The 20,087-nt window shown below is 38.0% G+C and overlaps 1 protein-coding gene across 2 annotated transcripts in view; it reads left to right on the top strand.

Moving 5' to 3' along the window:
* Positions 1–20,087, top strand: part of EYA3 (EYA transcriptional coactivator and phosphatase 3) — a 97,244-nt gene that overhangs the window by 61,047 nt on the left and 16,110 nt on the right. For both annotated transcript variants that reach the window (XM_042954211.1, XM_042954212.1), the window contains 7 exons: positions 2,751–2,934; positions 4,868–5,007; positions 10,187–10,270; positions 11,933–12,022; positions 14,297–14,355; positions 16,981–17,141; positions 19,699–19,813. In XM_042954211.1, the coding sequence (XP_042810145.1) occupies positions 2,751–2,934; positions 4,868–5,007; positions 10,187–10,270; positions 11,933–12,022; positions 14,297–14,355; positions 16,981–17,141; positions 19,699–19,813 (833 nt within the window). The remainder of the gene's footprint in view (positions 1–2,750; positions 2,935–4,867; positions 5,008–10,186; positions 10,271–11,932; positions 12,023–14,296; positions 14,356–16,980; positions 17,142–19,698; positions 19,814–20,087) is intronic.

Below are 20,087 nucleotides of genomic sequence, written 5' to 3'. Positions count from 1 at the left end.
CATACATACCCAAAGTTCAGAAAAATGCCTGGTACTCACATTAAAGACACATAATAAATATTTATGAAATGCATGTTCCTTCTACATTTTTATTTAGCCATTCATTCCTTTGTGAATTCCTTATGGTCTGGTCTCAGTCACTGTTCTATTAACTCTTTATGTTTAGATCACTGGCAGTATTTTCAGTGTTTTAGGGTTTTTTGTTTTTGTTACGTTTTTATTTGTTTTCTCTGTAGCAATGAATCTTTTCTCCATGAATCTCTTTTTCTGGCTGTAATTAACATGACTCTTCTGGTTCATCTTTCTACATTTGACTGTTCCTACATTTGTTCATTCTTATAGTTCACAAATTACTGAGTTTCTGCTATACATCAGTGTACCATTTATCTCTCTTCCTTTCATAGGTTTTCTTTTTGATCTTGTTTTCTCTACATAGACTGTAGACAGTCTTTGTAGTTTTCCACATGCTTATTATTCCATCCCCAGAAATGTTTTACCACATTCACAATGTCCATTTACTATTTCTGAAATGAACATTCTAGTGCTGACCTCATGATATCTACAAGCTTCCTGCTGATTGATGGACATATTTTTCTTTAATGTCCTGCTATTTCCCTAAGTTCATCATAGCAAAAACTAGACTTTCGTTCTACCGTTTTTTGTCTCCTTGTCCTCTAAAAAAGTAAAACCACTTTTCCCTATGACTTCTCAGTTACCAATGAGACCATTTTTAAATAAACCTAGGCCTCAAACCAGACCAGTTTTCAGTTTTTTTTCCCTCACCAATTCCCAATCCAACCGTTTCGTTTTAGTTTTTTCCCTTTAATCCTGAATTACCATAGTTAATTTTTCATCTAATCTCCAGTTTTTCCCTTTACCTATCCATTTTCTAAAATACTAATTGGCTGGCTCAGTTGGTGGAGCGTGCAACTCTTGTTCTCAGGATCATGAGTTCGAGCCCCCATGTTACTAAAAAAATTAAAAAAAAAAAAGATTTTAAAACACAATCTGATTAATTTTCTCAAAAGTCCACTTTTATCCCATCAGTCACCTGCCCAGAATCTTTTTTTTTTTTATTAAAAAAAATTTTTAATGTTTATTTATTTTTGAAAGAGACAGCATGAGCAGGGGAAGGGCAGAGAGAGGGAGAGACACAGAATCTGAAGCAGGCTCCAGGCTCTGAGCTGTCAGCACAGAGCTGGATGTGGGGCTCGAACTTGTGAACCACAAGATCACGAGCTGGGCAGAAGTCAGATGCTTAACTGACTGAGCCACCCAGGCAACCCCCGCCCCAGAATCTTTTTGTATTTTTATTTGTTGGTTTGAGTTTGATAGTCCCTATCTCCTGCCCCCACACAAACTATACACCATCGCCCAAAGAATCCAAGTCACATTCGTGGCCTTGCATAATTCATTCAGACCTTTGTTTCAACCAGACTCAGCAACTCTGGTCCCTTAAAACCTTTTCAGGGCTTATTCATCCTCTTATTCCCTCCATCTGTTTATTTCAAAAAGGCTCTCTGACTACCAGTCTGCAGTGATAGTTGTCTTCCTCTGTACTTCACTCCTTTGACATATAATTTATTGCCAATTTGTTGGAATTTTTTTTGTCTTCTCCTGCTAGATTTTTAACTCCCTTGAGTTCAGCCAGTACAACTTACTTTTTCCTTTTTTTTTTTTTTTAAGCATATTTATTTATTTATTTTGAGAGAGAGAGTGCACATTGTGGGGGAGGAGCAGAGAGAGAATCCCAAGCCAGTGCACGTTGTCAGCACAGAGCCTGACGTGGGGCTCAATCTCACAAATTGTGAGATCATGACCTGAGCTGAAATCAGGAGTCAGATGCTTAACTGACTGAGCCACCCAGGTGCCCCCAACTTACTCTTTTCTTGAATGTTGCATTCTCCCGCTCATACATGGACACACATACTGAGTTGTATTTGGTTTATGATAGATGCTCAGTACTACTTATAATTGGTCTGGTTGATTAGCTTCTTCCTACTTATTACTAACATCAGTATCAGTGGAAATTTTTTAAGGTATATATTTGAGCTAAACATCATATGCATTTTTTTGTACAGTTTTATTAAGGTATAATTGATATATAATAATCTGCATGGATTTAAATTTATAGTTTGATAAATTTTGACATGTATGTGCTCATGAAACAATAAAAAATTCCCTCCAAATATTTTAAAGAAACTTCATATTTAAAGAAAACTTGATTATTTTAAAAAGAAAGAGAGATACTCAATTTTAAACTAGGAAACCTTAATGAGAGTTATGTAGGATAATGTACTTTTTTGTTTAAGCTCATCCGTTCTTAGAAAGCACTAGCATATAGCGGAGTTGTTTATAAACTTCCTAAAGAGTAGAATCTTCCAAAGTCTGTGAAAAAATTTACACAGAAATTCGGTACCTAAAATAGAAAAAAAAAAAAAAGAAAGAAAGAAAGCTGTTGAAGTAGAAAAAAAGACATTGTGTGTAGAGTTCATGGGACCCTTCACTTTCATCCTTCCGGTCATTCCAAAGACAGCCCCTGAAGTATCTCCTCTTGACTCTTAGGTTTCCACAGAATGCATTTTGGAAATCAGTGATTTAGATGGAAGCTATAGATGGGTAAATGAGATGTCAAATTAATTGTTTTAGGAAAATGATTATGAAGAAGAGGATCATGAAAGTCTCTTGTGTTGAAATCAACTTTTGCTTTAAGAGTCTTGTTTTCCTCCCTTACTCCCTTTGGTCTACAGGACTATCCTACCTATACTATCCTTGGTCAGAGTCAGTACCAGACGTGCTACCCCAGCTCCAGCTTTGGAGTCACAGGCCAGACTAACAGTGATGCTGAGAGTACCACAATAGCGGCAGCCACATACCAGACCGAGAAGCCTAGTGTCATGGTACCCGCACCTACAGCACAGAGACTTCCTTCTGGTAAGCGCCATCACTCTAAAAACTTTGGCTTAAGGGCACTTCATTCAGGAGATGATAGTGAAGTTCATTTTGTTGTGGTCTAAGTCACTGTTACTGTGCTTTTGGCTTTCCCTCTCCGGTGAGGAGTATTTAAACATTGGAACCCGACCATGTGATGAGTCATTGGCAGGCTGATGTAATACCTGATGCTATGAATAGAAAAGTACCAAGAATGAAAAGACTATTTGTGACTCCCACTCCACCCTTTAGCTTTAATATGCTTGTGACCAGGAACTTTAGAATCTTGGCACATTTTGTAAAAGGTGGAGGACTCCAGTTTTACTCTATGCATATTTTGGACACCTGCCGAGGCCTCAGAGCAGTAGTTCTTAACTTTTTCTGTGTCATAGATCTCCAAGATTCTAAAGAAAGCTATGGTCTTTTCCCCCTCAGAGAAATACATAAAATTTAACCTACAAATTTAAACCTTTACATTTAGGTTTGAAATGTATCAATGAATTATGATGTCCAGGTTAAAACAAAAAACCCTGACATAAAGGCTTTATACTAAGCACATAAGTAAACATATGTATATGCTTCTTATTTGTCTCTATCTTTCAGGAAAATTTGGTGGTTGGCTGTCACATCACATAACAGGAGGAAGGACTGTTTATTGTTTTGTTAACACTGATGCATTTTGAAAAACAGGGCTGTCTATCAGCTAAGGCAGTTTTCTGTGCACCTTGCATTCACCAGTCTTCTAACTAAATAGACGTACAGATGGTCACTGCTTCAGACTTAATGACTGAAATAATTACATGTGTTGATGCCTTAGTTTTGAATTCATATCTCTAAATATCTTTGTTCTTCATAATGATTTTAACTTTTTAATAATGGAGAATTTCAAACCCTAGAAGTTGTCAGAATAGTATAATGAATCCTTTATGTATCCATCATCCATCTTCAACATTAACAACTCATATTTCAGCTACATCCAATTCTCTCCCCAAATTCCGGGCATCATATGTCTAAAAGATAAATAAATATTTGTTAGCATAACCACAATGATAATTACCCATCTAAAATAATTCAATAGTAATTCTTGAGTATCATAAAATCCTAAAAGGTATTATTTCTAGTGTTTTCATAAATGTTAGTTTTATTTTTCCTTTACGGTTTATTTAAATTAGGATCAAAGTAAGTCCCATACATTGGGATTGGTGGATGTATATTTTATGTCTCTTTTAACTTATAAATTCCCCTTTTTTTGTTCCCCAATATACTGTATTTGTGAAGAAACTGGACTGTTTATCTCATGCCATTTCCCAGTCTAAATTTTACTGATTATATCTGTGTAAGGTAGTTCAACATGTCCTGCTGCCTTCTGTATTTTATTTTAAATTGGTAAACAGATCTGGAGTCCTGGTTTTCAACTAAAGGGGATTTTTTTGTGCCACGCTCCCCTCCCCCATTCACCTAAGACATTTGGCAATGTGTGGAAACATTTTTGGTTGTCTTGTGGGTGGGGAGTGCTACTGGCATCTCGTGGATAGAGGCCAAGGGTACTGCTTAACCACGCATCCTACAAGGCACAGGACATCTACTCAACAAAAATTATCTGGCCCAAAATGTCAGTTGTGCCAACTTGAGAAACTCTGATTTAAAAAACTTGAGAAACAGGTTCAATTTTTTTGGCAAAACAGCTTTATAACTGTGTTCTTCCATTGAGAGACAGGTATACTAATTATAACTCCCTCTGTGATGTTAGAAGCTGTTGATGTTCCATGTTGATTTAGGTCTACATTCCTAAATCGCTTAGGTAAAGTTTGGTTCTCCAACCTTTTATCCCTGCAATATGATTCTTAAGGACAGAAAACATGCTGACTATCTATCTTCCTGTTCTGGTTCTTATAGCCTGTGACTACTGGCCATATGTCTCGGATTTCCTTTCCAGGAGACCCTTCGACAAGCCCGGCTTTGTCCCAGACTACACCAAATAAAGACGCTGATGATCAGTCCAGAAAAAACATGACTGGCAAGAACCGGGGCAAAAGGAAAGCTGATGCCAGCTCTTCCCAGGACAGTGAATTGGAAGTATGGGAAGAAATTCATTTGAGTTACCTACTTTTTTCTCATTTTTTAAGTTTATCAAACATACATATCTGAAACTCATGGAGGTACTGTAGTTCTTTGTTGGATGGCCCTTGATTCCCGGGCAAAAGAAACGAAATTGGCCAAGTGAAAAGAGAAATGTAAAAACATTTCTTTGTGCCCATAACTCACTGTATTACTTTCAGATGCATTTCACCAAAGTGTCAAAAAAGCTTTTTAGAATTTAGGTAGCTGGGTAACTTTTTAAGAGAAAGAACAAACTCTTCTCTATGTTCCAGAGAATAGAAGGAACAGTTCCATCATATTCAGAAAGCAGAGGGTGCCACAAATAGTCTCATACTGTTCTCCATTTAAAAATCTGAAAGTAAAATGAAAGGGTGAGAGTGCTTTAGGCCAAGCCTCTGTGAGACATGCGACCAGATCTCCTAACTTATTAATGAGACTGGCACTCATGTATTTTGTGGTTAAGTACACATAATAAGAATTTATTATGGGCATACATTTGGCTTCATTATTTAAAAGATTAGAAAATCATACAAAACACTAATAATAGTGGATTTTTTATGTTCTTCTGTTTTCATTTTCGATTTTTCTGTAATATGATCATTTAATGGGGCAGGGGTTGCTGTATTTAAAAATGAGTTCATTGGGGTGCCTGACTGGCTCAGTAGGAAGAGCATTGGACTCTTGATCTCAGGGTTGTGAGTTCAAGCCCCACATTGGGTGTAGAGATTACTTTAAAAAAAAAATCTTAAAAAAAAAAGATTATTGGGGTGCCCGGGTGACTCAGTTGGTTAAGCATCCAACTTTTGATTTTGGCTCAGGTCATGATCTCGAGGTCCATGACATCAAGCCCCACGTCGGGCTCCGTGCTGACAGCTCAGAACCTGCTTGGGGTTCTCTCTTTCCCCTCTGTCACCCCACCCCCACTTGTGCACTCACTCTCTCTCTCTCAAAATAAACATTAAAAAAAAATGAGATCATTGATAGGTGTTAAGACATAACTAAATTGAGGCTATGTTTGGGGACTCTCTTTCCCTTTGTTCCTAAAAAGAAAAGTAAGAAAGAAAATCTAAAGTCCTATACACTTATTGGGGAAAACTGAGAACTCACTTAGTTTTTTTAACTGTGGTAAAAATGTACATAACATAAAAGTTACATTTTAACCACTTTTAAGTGTACAACTCAGTGACATTAAGTATATTCACAATGTTTGTTACCACTATCTATTTTCAGAACTTTTTCATAATTCCAATCAAAAACTCTGCACACATTAATCATTCTCTCCTCCCACTAACTAGTCCCTAGTAACTTCTGTTTTACTTTCCGTTTCTATGAATTTGCATATTCTAGATATCTCATATAAATGGAATGATAGCAGTATCTACCCTTTTGTGTCAGGCTTACTTTACTTAGCATAATGTTTTCAAGGTTCATCTATGTTATAGCATGTATTGGAACTTCATTTTGGGAGTGCCTGGGTGGCTCAGTCAGTTAAGTGTCCGACTCTTGGTTTCAGCTCAGGTCATGACCTCAGGGTTCATGAGTTCAAGCCCCTCATCGGGCTCTGTGCTGACAGTGTGGAGTCTCCTTGGAATTCTCTCTCCCCTCCTCTCTCTGCCCCTCCCCTGCTCGCTCTCTCTCTCTCTCAAAAATAAAGTTAAAAAAAATCTTAAAACAGAAAAAAAGCACTTGATTTCCTTTTATGGCTGAATAATATTCCATTGTATGTATATACCATATTTTGTTTACCCATTCATTTGTTGATGGACACTAGTAGTTTTTCATCTTCGAGTTATTGTGAATAATGCTGCTATGAAGATTGCCATCCAGATATCTCTTAAGTCTTTCTTTTCAGTTATTTTTCCATATCCTCACCAACACCTGTTATTTCCTTTTTTTTTTTTTTTTTTTGGTTAATAATAGCGATCCTGGGGCGCCTGAATCTCATGGTTCGTGAGTTCAAGCCCCGCGTTGGGCTCTGTGCTGACAGCTCAGAGCCCGGAGCCTCCTTCAGATTCTGTGTCTCCCTCTGTCTGCCCCTCCACTGCTTGCACTCTGTCTCTCGCATTGTCTCAAAAATAAATAAACATTAAAAAAAATTTTTTTTTAAATAATAGTGATCCTAATGGATATGAAGTAGTAACTCATTGTGGTTTGTTGTTTTTTTTTTTACATTTCCTTAACGACTAATAATGTTGAACATCTATATTTATTGGCTATTTGTATTATTTTCTTTGGAGAAATAACTGTTCAAATCCTTTGCCCAGTTTTTGATTTAGGGTGTTTGGTATTTTGTTGTTGACTTTTAAGAATTCTTTATATGTTCTAGATACTAATCACTTATCAAATATATGATCTGCAAAATATTTTCTTCTATTCTGTGGGTTCTTTTTACTCTCTATCTGATAGTATTCTTTGATGCATAAAAGTTTTACATTTTGATGAAGTCCTATTTTTTTTTAATGTTTTTTAATGTTTATTTTTGAGAGAGAGAGAGAGAGAGAGAGAGAGAGTGCGAGCAGGGGAGGGGCAGAGAGAGAAAGACACAGAATCTGAAGCAGGCTCCAGGCTCTGAGCTGTCAGCACACAGCCCGGTAGGGCTCGAACACATGAACCGTGAGATCATGACCTGAGCTGAGGTCAGACTCAACTGACTGAGCCACCCAGGTGCCGCTAAGTCCTATATATTTTTGTTTGTTTGTGCTTTTAATGTTAAAAATGCAAGGTTATGAAGGTATTTACCTATGTTTTCTTGTAAGAATTTCTTTTAGTTTGTAAGTTTCATAAATTTAGGTCTTTAATTCATACTGAGTTAAGTTTTTCTTCATATTGAATTAATTTTTGTGTATGGTGTAAAGTAAGGGTCTAATTTCATTCTTTTGCATATGAATAGCCAATTTTCCTAGCACCTGTTGTTGGAAATACTTTCCTGTCCCCGTTGAATGGTTTTAGTATCCTTGTCAAAAATTGACCATATATATAAGGCTTTATTTCTAAGCTATCTTGTCTTTTTGAATGATCTATGTGTCTATCCTTATGCAAATACCACATTGTATTGGTTACTGTAGCTTTCTAATAAGTTTTGAAATCAGGAAGTGTGAATCTTCCAACTTTGTTCTTTTTCAAGATTATTTTGGCTATTTAGGGTACCTTGTGATTCCATATGAATTTTTGGATGAGTTTTTCTATTTCTTTAAAAAGAGTGTCTCACTCTTGAATTTGGCTCAGGTCATGATCTTGTGGTTCATGGGCTTGAGCCCTGCTTAGGGCTTAGGATTCTGCGTCTCCCTCTTTCTCTGCCCTTTTCTTGCTCTCGTGCACATGGGTGCACATGCACACACACGCACACACTCTCAAACATGAAAAGAAATTGTAAAAAGCACTGTTGGGATTTTGATAGGGATTGTGTTGAATTTGTAAATCACTTTGGGTAGGAATGTTATTTTAACATTGTTAAGTCTTTCATCCATGAACATGAGTTGTCTTTCCATTTATTTAAGTCTAATTTCCTTTAGCAGTGTTTTATAATTTTCAGTGTACAAGTCTTTCACCTCCTCAGTTAAATTTATTCTTAAGGATTTTATTAGTTTTGATGCTATTGTAAATGGAATTGTTTTTTAAATTTCTTTGAGAATTATTCATTGCATGTATATAGAAGTACACCTCATTGCTGAGTTCATTTTTTAGCTCTTTCAATTTTTTATGGGTTCTTTAGGGTTTTCTGCCTATAAGATTGTGTCATTTGTGAACAGAGATCATTTTACTTTTTCCTTTCCAATTTGGGTTCCTTTTTTCCCCATTTCTTGCCAAATTATTCTGGCTAGGATTTCTAGTACTATGTTGAATAGAAGTGGTGAAAACAGGCATACTTGTCCTATTCCTGATCTCAGGGGTAATGCTTCCAGTCTTCAACCATTGAATAAGATATTAGTTCTGTGTTTTTCATATACAGTCTTTATTATGTGAAGAAATTCACTTCTATTCCTAGTTTATTTGATGTTTTTTTTATCATGGAAGTGTTGAATTTTGTCAGATGCTTTTCCTGCATCAGTTGAGATGACCATTGGAGTTCTTTTTCCTCTGTTTTCTTAAGGTAGCATATTACATTAATTAATTTTTTTATGTTGATCCATCCATGCATTCTAAGAACAAATCCCACATGGTCATGATGTATAATGCTTTCGGTATGCTGCTGAATTTTGTTTGTTAGTATTTTGTGGAGAATTTTTGCATCAATGTTCGTAAGAAATATTGGTCTGCAGTTTTCTTACAGTATCTTTATCTGACTTCAGTATCAGGGTAATGCTGGCTTCATAGACTGATTTAGGAAGTGTTCCTTCCTCTTTGACTTTTTGGAAGAGTTAAAGAAGGATTGGTGTTAAATATTCTTTAAATATTTGGTAGACTTTACCAGTGAAACTATCTGGTCTTGGGCTTTTCTTTCTTGGTATCTTTTTGATTACTGATTTCAACCTCCTTACCAGTAAGTTAAGGGTCTATTCAGATTTTCCATTTCTTCTTGAGTCAGTTTTGGCATTTTGTGTATTTCTAGTAAGTTGTCCATTTCTATCTAGGTTATTTGTTGGTGTACAACTGTTCATCATATTCTCATATTTCTTTTTATTTCTGTAAAGTTGACAATAACATCCCTACTTTCATTTCTGATTTTACTAATTTGAGTCTTCTTTTTTTTTCTTCGTTAATCTAACTAAAAGTTGTCAATTTTGTAGATCTTTTCAAAGAAAGGACTTTTGGTTTTATTGGTTTTTCTCTGTTATTATTCTGCTTTCTGATTTATTTATCTCCATTCTAACCTTTAGTATTTCCTTCCTTCTGCTGGCTCTTAATTTGTACAGTTATGTTATTGAATGAGATCTTACTTCTTTTTTAAGGCATGCATTTACAGCTGTGAATTCCCCTCTCCACACTGCTTTCACGGCAGCTTATAAATTTTGGTATGTTGTGTTTTAATTTTCATTCATCTCAGCATAATTTCACTGGGAAATTTTTCTTTGATCCATTGGTTGTTTAAGATTGTGTTGTTTAATTTTCACATATTTGTGAATTTTTTTTAGCTTTTTGTTAGTGATTTCTTGTCTCATTCCATTGTGACTAGAAAAGATGCTCACTCATTATTTTTTATGTTTTCCTTCCTCAGCGGGTATTTCTGTGGGACTTGGATGAAACCATCATCATATTTCACTCTCTTCTTACTGGATCCTATGCCCAGAAGTATGGAAAGGTAATTTAAGTCTTTCTTCATTTGTTGTAATTGCCCTTCCCCTCACTATATGGGCAGATAACCAAGGTCACCTTTCTCTGCCACCCCCAACTTACCCTGTTCACCTTTCACTTTCCATGTAAAACTTTTCCTGATGGCTTGTACCAGGCAGGCTACGTGGTCAGGCAGAGTTGATAAAGCTGGGGACTAGACCTAGAACCAGTGCTGAAAGCTGACGTTGTTCAAGAGTACTATTTTATAAAGACTAAGTTACGGGAATGAAGCTCAAAACAGAGTGGAGTCTCAGGATTATATATTCTAAAGACTGATCTTTTAACCTTTACATCACTTTTAACAGCCCAAACTAAGCATTTTATTTAGCTGCGTGTAAGCCAGATATGTAAATTTAAAATATATAAAAGTATAAAATATTTTTCTAAAATAGATTACATGCCTTCTTAAACTAAATATATCAAGCAGAAGTTAACTTATTTAGTCATCAGTATAAACATCAGTTTTTTGTTTTGTTTTGTTTTTAAACATCAGTTTTAATAGAGGGATAAACTGTGTATTTCTACACTGAATTATCTCCAGGCTTCTGTTTTTCAGTTTCTATGAATAAATTTTACGAAAATATTTGCTTCCTTTGCTCTCTTACTGTTCCCATTTATCTTATTGTCATTAATGTTTCTGTTAGAAGTACCTTCCACAGGCTTTTATTATCTAGGCTAGTTAGCTAATATGAACTCATACACTGTGGTTATAAAAATATGTAAAATAAGAGCCTCTAAGTGAAAGCCTTTCACTTATAGCCTCTAAGTGAAAACCTGATGGTTCACTTTAATTTTTTTTTTTTTTTAATAGAATTTGTTGTCAGATTGGCTAACATACAGTGTGTAAAGTGTGCTCTTGGTTTTTGGGGTAGATTCCCATGGTTCATCGTTTACATACAAGACCCAGTGCTCATCCCAACAAGTGCCCTCCTCAATGCCCATCACCCATTTTCCCCTCTCCCCCACTCCCCCCCACTCCATCAACCCTCAATTTGTTCTCTGTATTTAAGAGTCTCTTATGGTTTGCCTCCCTCCCTGTCTGTTTGTAACTATTTTTTTCTCCTTCCCTTCCCCCGTGGTCTTCTGTTAAGTTTCTCAAGGTCCACATATGAGTGAAAACGTGATATCTGTCTTTCTCTGATGGATTTAGTTCACTTAGCATAATACCTTCCAGTTCTTGATGGTTCACTTTAAAGCTAAATATATTGGTTTTCCTACAAATATTTTGGCTTCTCAGGCTTTCTTATTTCCTGGCTATTGAGATTGTCAGAAAACTGACTTCTAGTATTATACTGTATAGGCATGTGTGTGGTGGGGAGGCAGAAGAGAGATAATGGGTGTTGCAATAGTAATATTTTAGCAATAGATAGCATTTCTCACAAAATAGGAAATTTCTACACAGATTGTTGTTGTTTTTTTTAAGTGGGTTTAGTTTTCTAAAAACGAAGTCCTGAAATTTTTAACTTTCCACAATCCCAGATTCTTGTAACTGTGAATGGAATTGCATCAGTAATAGCTAGTGGGCCTGTGTTGTTTTGGCCTTGACCCAGAATAACTCTGAAATATTTAAAGATTGGAACCAGTGCTGTTAGTACCAAGTCAAACAAATTTTTCACTTACTGCCTTCCAGGACCCAACAGTAGTGATTGGCTCAGGTTTAACAATGGAGGAAATGATTTTTGAAGTGGCTGATACACATCTATTTTTCAATGACTTAGAGGTAAGCGTTTTAAATTGTTTCTGTACTTCAGTAAAACATTTTGTTTGTTCCATAGCTATTTATTGAGCCAAGCTTACTGTTTTTAGAGGAAATGTGGTGAGACAGGGTGGTTGTGGAGAGGTCAGCTGGCCACTTAGGCATACATAGTCTTATAAGAACAGTGCCTTGGCTATGTCACCAGTCTTGGTACTGGCCCTCAATTTTATTGGCTCAAAAATTTGATTTTTGTTAGCCTGTTTGGAAGTGATCTAGATCTAGGGGAAATGTCAGCCCATCAGGCAAAAACAGTGAAATGTAAACCAACGTTCCTACTTATTCACCTATCTTAAATAATATATACAAGGTGGGTTTGATTCTTTGTACTCTTAATTATATTTTGACTATTTTTTGGTTTTACCTTCTTAAAATAAAATCTCTTGATTTGTCAGATCTGTGAATGGCTGCTCTACTAACTCATTATAATTTATACATGCTTATTATCCATGTGTACATTAACCTTGATGTCCAGAATCATTTTATAGTTAGATGCAAGGAAAACCAGTAACACTGAGAGCTTCTTGGTGAATATTTTTGGCTTTGACATTTAAGTTCACCTTTGAGGTAACCGTGGTGTAGGTAGAAACAGCACAAGACTGGGAAGTCAGAAGACCAGAGAGTGAGTTCCAGGTTAGGAAAGTTATCTCCGCATTCTGGGCTTCAGTTAAACAGCGATCCTACACCAGAAACTAATAACAGCTGTTCTACCTGGGGAAGAAGATGTGTTGCTGGGACACAGAGGTTGGAAGGAGCAGACTTGTCACTTTATGTTCTTTTGAGTTTCAAACAGTGTACTATTTATATAACCTAGTTTTTAAAAACAGTGAAAATTTTTAATTAAAAATAAGATAGTGGGGCACCTGGCTGGCTCAGTCAGAAGAGCATGAAACTCTTGATCTCAGGGTTGTGACTTTGAGCCCCATATGGGGTGTAGAGATTACTTCAATAAAATTAAAAAGAAACTAAAAAAATAAAAAATAAGAGAGCATTTTATAAACACAAAGTAATCCTATTTCTTTTTAAATACAATCTAGTTCTACTCAGTGGACAGTTCTCCAACAAACTGTATTACCAGAGCTCTAAACCCCAGTACTTTTGTCTAAGCTCCACAATGCTTAATCTTCCTCAACTTCACATGTTGATACGTTAGGACATCATAGTTTTTATTCAGGAAACATTTATTGAAAACCTACTTTGTGCCAATAATTATTGCCAAATTGTATTTGTAATGATTTTCTAGACATAGTCCTCACTCAGGACTGAAAGTTCTGTGAAGAATTTGACCTGAATGTGTTCCTGCCCCCCCAGGTCAGTGGTTCTCAACTTTAGGGGGCATAAGAATCACCTGGGGAGCTTGTTAAAAATGAAAATTCTAGGATTTCACTCCCAGAAATTCTGATTCAAGTAGGTCTGGGGTGGACCCAAGAATATGCATTTTTTAAAAACTTCCCCAGGGGATTCTGATGCAGGTGGACATCACAACATTGCCCTAGGTGGTGTCAGAGGAGTGAATCTCTCCGAGTTAGGCAGGGGGTGGCATTTTATGTCAGTAGTAGCACGGGTGTGGTGGAAAGAACCTTGGATTCAAATTAGAAGGCTGAGGCTCTTTTTAGTTTCTTTCTATCACTGGTTCTGTGACCTTGGATCATTCATGTCGCCTCACTTTTAGAACATGAGGAGATTAACTTAGGTGACCACTTCTAATTCCTATGTTTGGACGTACAAGTTTCTGTTTCAGTCGTTCTGTTTTGATACCATACTCTACCAGTATCTCTTTCATCTGCAAAAATTTGTTGGGTACATACCATGTAAGAGCACATGCTACATAGGACCAGACTAGAAGGGTACAAAGGAGGTGTAAGATACGGGTTGTGCCAACAGAGGGCTACAGTGTAATAGAACTTACACTGTAGTCTAGCATAGGACATAGACCTACCTGACAGTGTAAGGGAGCTTGTGTTTATTCCCCTGAGCTATTGTGTTAACTCCATGACTGTTGAGATAAGAGCATACCTGAAGGTTGGGATGGTTAAGGAAAATTTCGTGGACTGTGGGATATGAATTAGGCCTTAAAAGAAGTTGGACAGCAGGGGGGTGAGAGTGATCCTCCACACACAAGAGAGACTATGAGGTATTTCATCATCTGCCGTAATTTGTGGTCTTTTTACAATATGTCATGGTGGTGATAGCGCTTCTACTCCCTGGACTGAAATAGTGTGTGGTTTTATCTTTTAACAGGAGTGTGACCAGGTGCATGTGGAAGATGTGGCTTCTGATGACAATGGCCAAGACTTGAGGTGATAGAAACAGTGATGTCTTAAACATCAGAATGCCTGTACACAATCACTGTCTAGGTTCAGAGGAAAACAAAGATGAGTAAGACATGGCCCTAAAAGTTCTCACGGTCTGGTAGAGGAGACAGAGACAAACAGTTAACGATGGCAGTGTGCAGAGGTGACAGTAGAAAATGTGATGGAGCACAGAAAAGAAAGTAATTCTGGCGTCTGCGGGGAGCAGCTGGTTGCCAACATTGGAGCGGCCTTCTCAGTGCAGAATTTGAGTATGGCCTTGAATGGGGAGCAATGACAGGATGAGGAAAAAGCATTTCAAAGTAAAGGGTGCACTCATTTCTCTTTGGCTAGATTTTCAGTCAGGAGGAGTGTGCTTCCACACTGGTTAGTTTTATTTTTTTTTTTTTTTCAACGGTTTTTTTTTTTTTTTTTTTTTGGGACAGAGAGAGACAGAGCATGAACGGGGGAGGGGCAGAGAGAGAGGGAGACACAGAATCGGAAACAGGCTCCAGGCTCAGAGCCATCAGCCCAGAGCCTGACGCGGGGCTCGAACTCACGGACCGCGAGATCGTGACCTGGCTGAAGTCGGACGCTTAACCGACTGCGCCACCCAGGCGCCCCCACACTGGTTAGTTTTAGATACAAATAAGCATCAAGAGTTTTACCAAGGAACCTAATTGTGGGGGTCTGCTGGTGTCAGGACTAACCCTATGGGAGGCGATCTTAAAATGTTCTATCAGGGAACACTAAACCAAGCGGGTCTCAGTGGCAAAATGCCTGCTCGGCCTCCTCATATCTCTCTTGGCTGCTGTCTCCTGGCCCAGCAGTCTTGGCTAAGAATAATCCAACAATTTATCTAGCTTATATTTGAAGACCTTAAGAAAAAAAGACCGTCCCATTTTTCATGTTCATTTGTTTTGGTGTTTGTCCCTTTTCAGTAGGCAAAAAGTTCTTTCCTGTGTCTCCTGTAAAATTGTTTCATCCATGAATTTTCAAACATAGAGCAGAGCTGGGCATGCCTCTCCCTGAGGGCCTAATCCTGTAGGGCTGAGAACGAGGTGAAGGTTCCACATCAAGAACAGCATCCAGTCACGCGTGTTGTGCTTGCACAGCCATGGAGCATACCGTTCCTGCCAGATTTCACTGGACTTTTTAGGAAAGAGCCTGGTCTGAAGCAGTTGTGATCCACCTAAACCCTGGTGGTTTTTTTTCCTTTTATACACATGGCTAACCAGTACTTACCGAAATGTCTTGGCAACTTTATTTCCTTAGATATAGAATCTTAACACCTATTGAACTCAGTTTTGACTTTCAGTTGAACCATGTTGTCCCTAATTCTGTCCGTCATTTTGTCAATCTCTACTTAGGAAGTGTTCATCTCTCCCAGCCTGTTTCACTGTATTACTTAACTGTTGCTGTGTAACATGACCCCAAAACTAGTAACCTAAAGTTATAAACATTATCATCTCATAGTTTTTATAGGACAGGAACTTGAAAGTGACTTAGCTGGGTACTTTTGAATCAGGGTGTCTGAAACTAAAATCAAGATATTGGCTGGAGCTAAAATCAACCATCTGAAGGCTTGATTAGAACTGGAGGAGCTGCTCGCGACCTCTCACCTGCGGCTGGTAGTGGGAGACCCCTTTTCCTCACTATCTGTACGCCTCTCCATAGGGCAGTCTGAGTGTTCTCGTGTGACAGCTGATGTCTTTCAGAGCAAGTGATCCAAGAGAGAGCAAGAGAAGCCTAGTCTCTGAGGTCTAACACCCTTGCTTCGACCACATCCTGTTTATATTTAAATGCAGTCCATACCTATAGAGAAAAGAATTAGAAGAGAGCAGTATTAAAGAATTGGAGGACATTTTATTTTTTTTTTTTTTTAATTTTTTTTTTTTTAACGTCTATTTATTTTTGAGACAGAGAGAGACAGAGCATGAACGGGGGAGGGTCAGAGAGAGGGAGACACAGAATCTGAAACAGGCTCCAGGCTCTGAGCTGTCAGCACAGAGCCCGATGCGGGGCTCGAACCCACGGACCGTGAGATCGTGACCTGAGCCGAAGTCGGCCGCTTAACCGACTGAGCCACCCAGGCGCCCCTGAGGACATTTTAAAGTCACCACTATGACCCATGAATTTAATAAACCAGCTAACATCTCTGAAGAATATCTCCATTATATCTTGCAATTATTAGTATTTGGGGTTATTTCCTTCCATTATTTCTTCACATGTTTCTCCACTTTCCATAGTTGCCATCATTTGTGTGTATGTCTGTGTGTGTGTACACAAAAATGTTATATTCCGGGGTTTTGGTGGGGTTTTTTTCACTGTAAGATATGCTGTCATTCATGAAAAGACACTCTAAACCATGACCACCTCTAGGGGAAGTTGGTGCTTGAATGGTTCCTACCTTTTGTTCCCTCTCTCTCCTCCTTTCTTTGATAGCAGTAATAGGGGTGAGGGAGATGACTAATGGAAGATAGATTCTGACACACAGAGATTAAGGGAAAAGGTTCTTAAAGCCTTTAGACTTGATGTCAGATGCCAGGAATAGGACAGAGAATCCCAGGTGGCATTCAGCCAAAAACCTCAGACAATAGCAGTATTAATTTTCATCATCCTGTCTCTCTGCAGCAACTACAGTTTCTCAACAGATGGTTTCAGTGGATCAGGAGGCGGTGGCAGCCATGGTTCCTCTGTGGGTGTCCAAGGAGGTGTGGACTGGATGAGAAAACTGGCTTTCCGCTACCGAAAAGTGAGAGAAATCTACGATAAGCATAAAAGCAATGTGGGTGGTAAGTGTGGCATACGACCAGTCTGATACTCTGTTTCCTTCTGACTTCTTGCATTCTTTTCCAGGCATCCCTTAGAACTCCCTAGCAACTGCCTAGGAATTGGGGCTGCAATAACATTTTAATTTTGTATTAAAAAAATTAAGGTTTGATTGAAACCCTTTGAAGAGGAAGCTTGACATTTCTCACGCACTTCTCTTAGCATTGCTTTGCAAAGTTCTCCTGTTTATTAGACAAATACCTTTTTAAAGGAAATGTGTTCCAGAGATTATGTTTGATGACTTGTTTTATTCTGGACTCACAACTATTGTCAGTACTAACTAATAGGTTGCCATATTTTTTGACTGATTTATCTAACCATCAGAACAAGTCAGGTAGAGGGGCTCCTGGGTGGCTCAGTCAGTTAAACAGCCAACTTTGGCTCAGGTCATGATCTCACGGTTCAGGAGTTTGAGTCCCACGTCGGGCTCTTTGCTGACAGCTTGGAGCTCTGGATTCTGTGTCTCCCTCTGTCAGGTAGAACTAGTGACTACGTTTCTAGTGGATGGAAAACTAGGTCCAGAATTATAGTTGGCAGTGGCCAGGTGTTGGACCTTGGAAATCCTTTCTGCCCAGAAATACCTCAAATATCGGCTGTCACTATGCCTAAAATTCCATTATTTGTAATTAATTAATTAACCATAGGTTGTTCAAATTAGAAGAGACATTTCTCATTTTGCATTTTGCATTGAGAAATGTTTATTATGAGAGTACTGAGGGCAGCTTACCCATAGTCACAGCTGGAATCCAATCTCCTAACTCTTGGTCCAGTGCCCTTTACATTCATGCAGTTCCCACCCACCCCCCCTTTTTTTAAGTGTAAGAGATTTATCTATTTTTTTATTCTTTATTTTTATTTTTGTTTTTTTTAAGTAAGCTCTACACCCAATATGGGGCTTGAACTCACGACCCCAAGATCAAGAGTCGCATGCTTAATGACTGAGGCAGCCAGGCACCCTCATGCAGTTCCTTCTTTAGTGATGTACTCTTATAAGAAAAAAAAATTAAACTGTGAACCATTACCCTCAAAGATCTGCATATACACAAAATGTCGCATGAAGTTTCGGGGATTCCATGCACAGTCTAGTGGTATATTACCCCGGATCAAGAGAGTCCTCCTGCCACACCATGCTGCTTTACATTTTGGTGCAGAAAGTAAAAATAGGACTTCAAAGATAATTTGTTTCATTTCTTTTAGAGCCCTCCAGTACCAGATAAAAATCACAGGCATCTGGGCTTTGGGAATCTAATTTGCTTTTTTTAGATTCCCCTTCTTATGGCCTATTTTTTTATAATGATTCAGAGTTAGTACTTTTTATTTTGACACCTCCATCTTTTTGCTTTTACTCTCTGCAGACATTAGCCTTTCTTTTTGTTAGTTTTCATATACAACCTAAGTATCTGATCTTTTTTTTGCCCAGTGAGTGCCAGGACCTGGTTTTCTGAAGAAAGTGATATGATGCTCTGTGAGAATCCCCTGAGCCTACCCTGGGAAACATATTAAAACTATTGTCTACCTGTATTTTATAAAATAAGAATTAACAAAAGTGCCACATCATATTATTAGTTAAGAGTGTGACATATACACTTATGTGTGGGTCACATACTGGTTTTGTTGTTTTATCAGAGATGTTGAAAGTCCTGTAATTCTAGGCTTGCATTGTGAAACCATCAATCTGAAAACATATTATGCACAGTTCTCACAGAAATGCCTTCCATTTTTATGGAATATTTGTAGTAGAATATAGGATTTCTCTTTCTACCTTCACTATAAGAAAATACAGGGCCAGATTGATTATTTGAATATTGTAATTCAAGTGTCTGATAACATGCTCCCATCAGATCAGTTCTGTTTTGTTCTGTGTTTAATTGTCTGATGTTAATCACTGTTTTAGTCTCTTCTTATCTGGAGTTGTTTCACAAGTAAGTATGTACAAATAAATGATGTTCATAGAGTTGGTTGTTGAACCTGGAATCTCAGGGCTGTGAAAGCACAGTCCCACGGGAGCAGTGCAAGGCAGTGCAAAGACTTCTGAAACCAAAGCCACTGACCTGCTTTGTGATCTTAGGCAACCTCCTTTTCCTCCCCGGGCTTTGGTTTCTTTAGAGAGATTGGAAATGCTGCAGACGCTCCCAACTATAACCTTCATTTTGTCTCCTTTGATTCTTGATATCACGTCTAAAGCAGTGCTCCTCAAAGGATGGTCCACCAGTCTGCAAATTATGTTATTGGGTGGTGATAAAAGAGTGAGCTTGTGGCAGAATTTAATCACAGTGTTTCTTTCAGCTGATTTTGTTGTGGTGGTTGCCCCCCACCCCCCAGCAAAACATTCTGATAAAGTCAAAAAGACCTCTTAATTAAGTAGGCTACTCTAGGGTTTTACCAGGAAGAGAAATCTGTTAGCTCGGTAGAATATTTCAGTGACTCACAGTGTTTCTAAATTGAATTTAGAAGTTGCTTCCTCGGTGTCAGCAAGGATATGTTGTCAAATGATAAATGTGTCTGCTTTTATTCTGAAAGGCCTGCTCAGTCCCCAGAGAAAGGAAGCACTGCAGAGACTGAGAGCAGAAATTGAAGTTTTAACAGATTCCTGGTTAGGAACTGCATTAAAGTCCTTACTTCTCATCCAGTCCAGGTATGGTACTTCTTTTAGTTCTCACCCTCTCTAAGAAACACTCTTTACTACCCCAGTCCGTGATAGGCCACTCTCTAACATACGTTTGGGCTCATGGTAAGAGGAGTTTAAAGGATGCAGGAAAACATGTAGGGTAGGTAAGAGGTAAGGTCATTCTGCGTTAACAGCACACCTTCGAATTTTAAGAGAATATTTATACATGAAAGCCTTTTTCTTTCTCCTTACTTTTTTCTCACAGAATTAAAGCTCAGTGACCAATAATCTCCAGCCAGGA

The sequence above is a fragment of the Panthera leo genome, chromosome C1, assembly GCF_018350215.1.
Source record: "Panthera leo isolate Ple1 chromosome C1, P.leo_Ple1_pat1.1, whole genome shotgun sequence".
Taxonomy (NCBI): domain Eukaryota; kingdom Metazoa; phylum Chordata; class Mammalia; order Carnivora; family Felidae; genus Panthera; species Panthera leo.
Note: the sequence above shows the minus strand (reverse complement) of the source record. Positions and strands in the feature narration are given on the sequence as shown.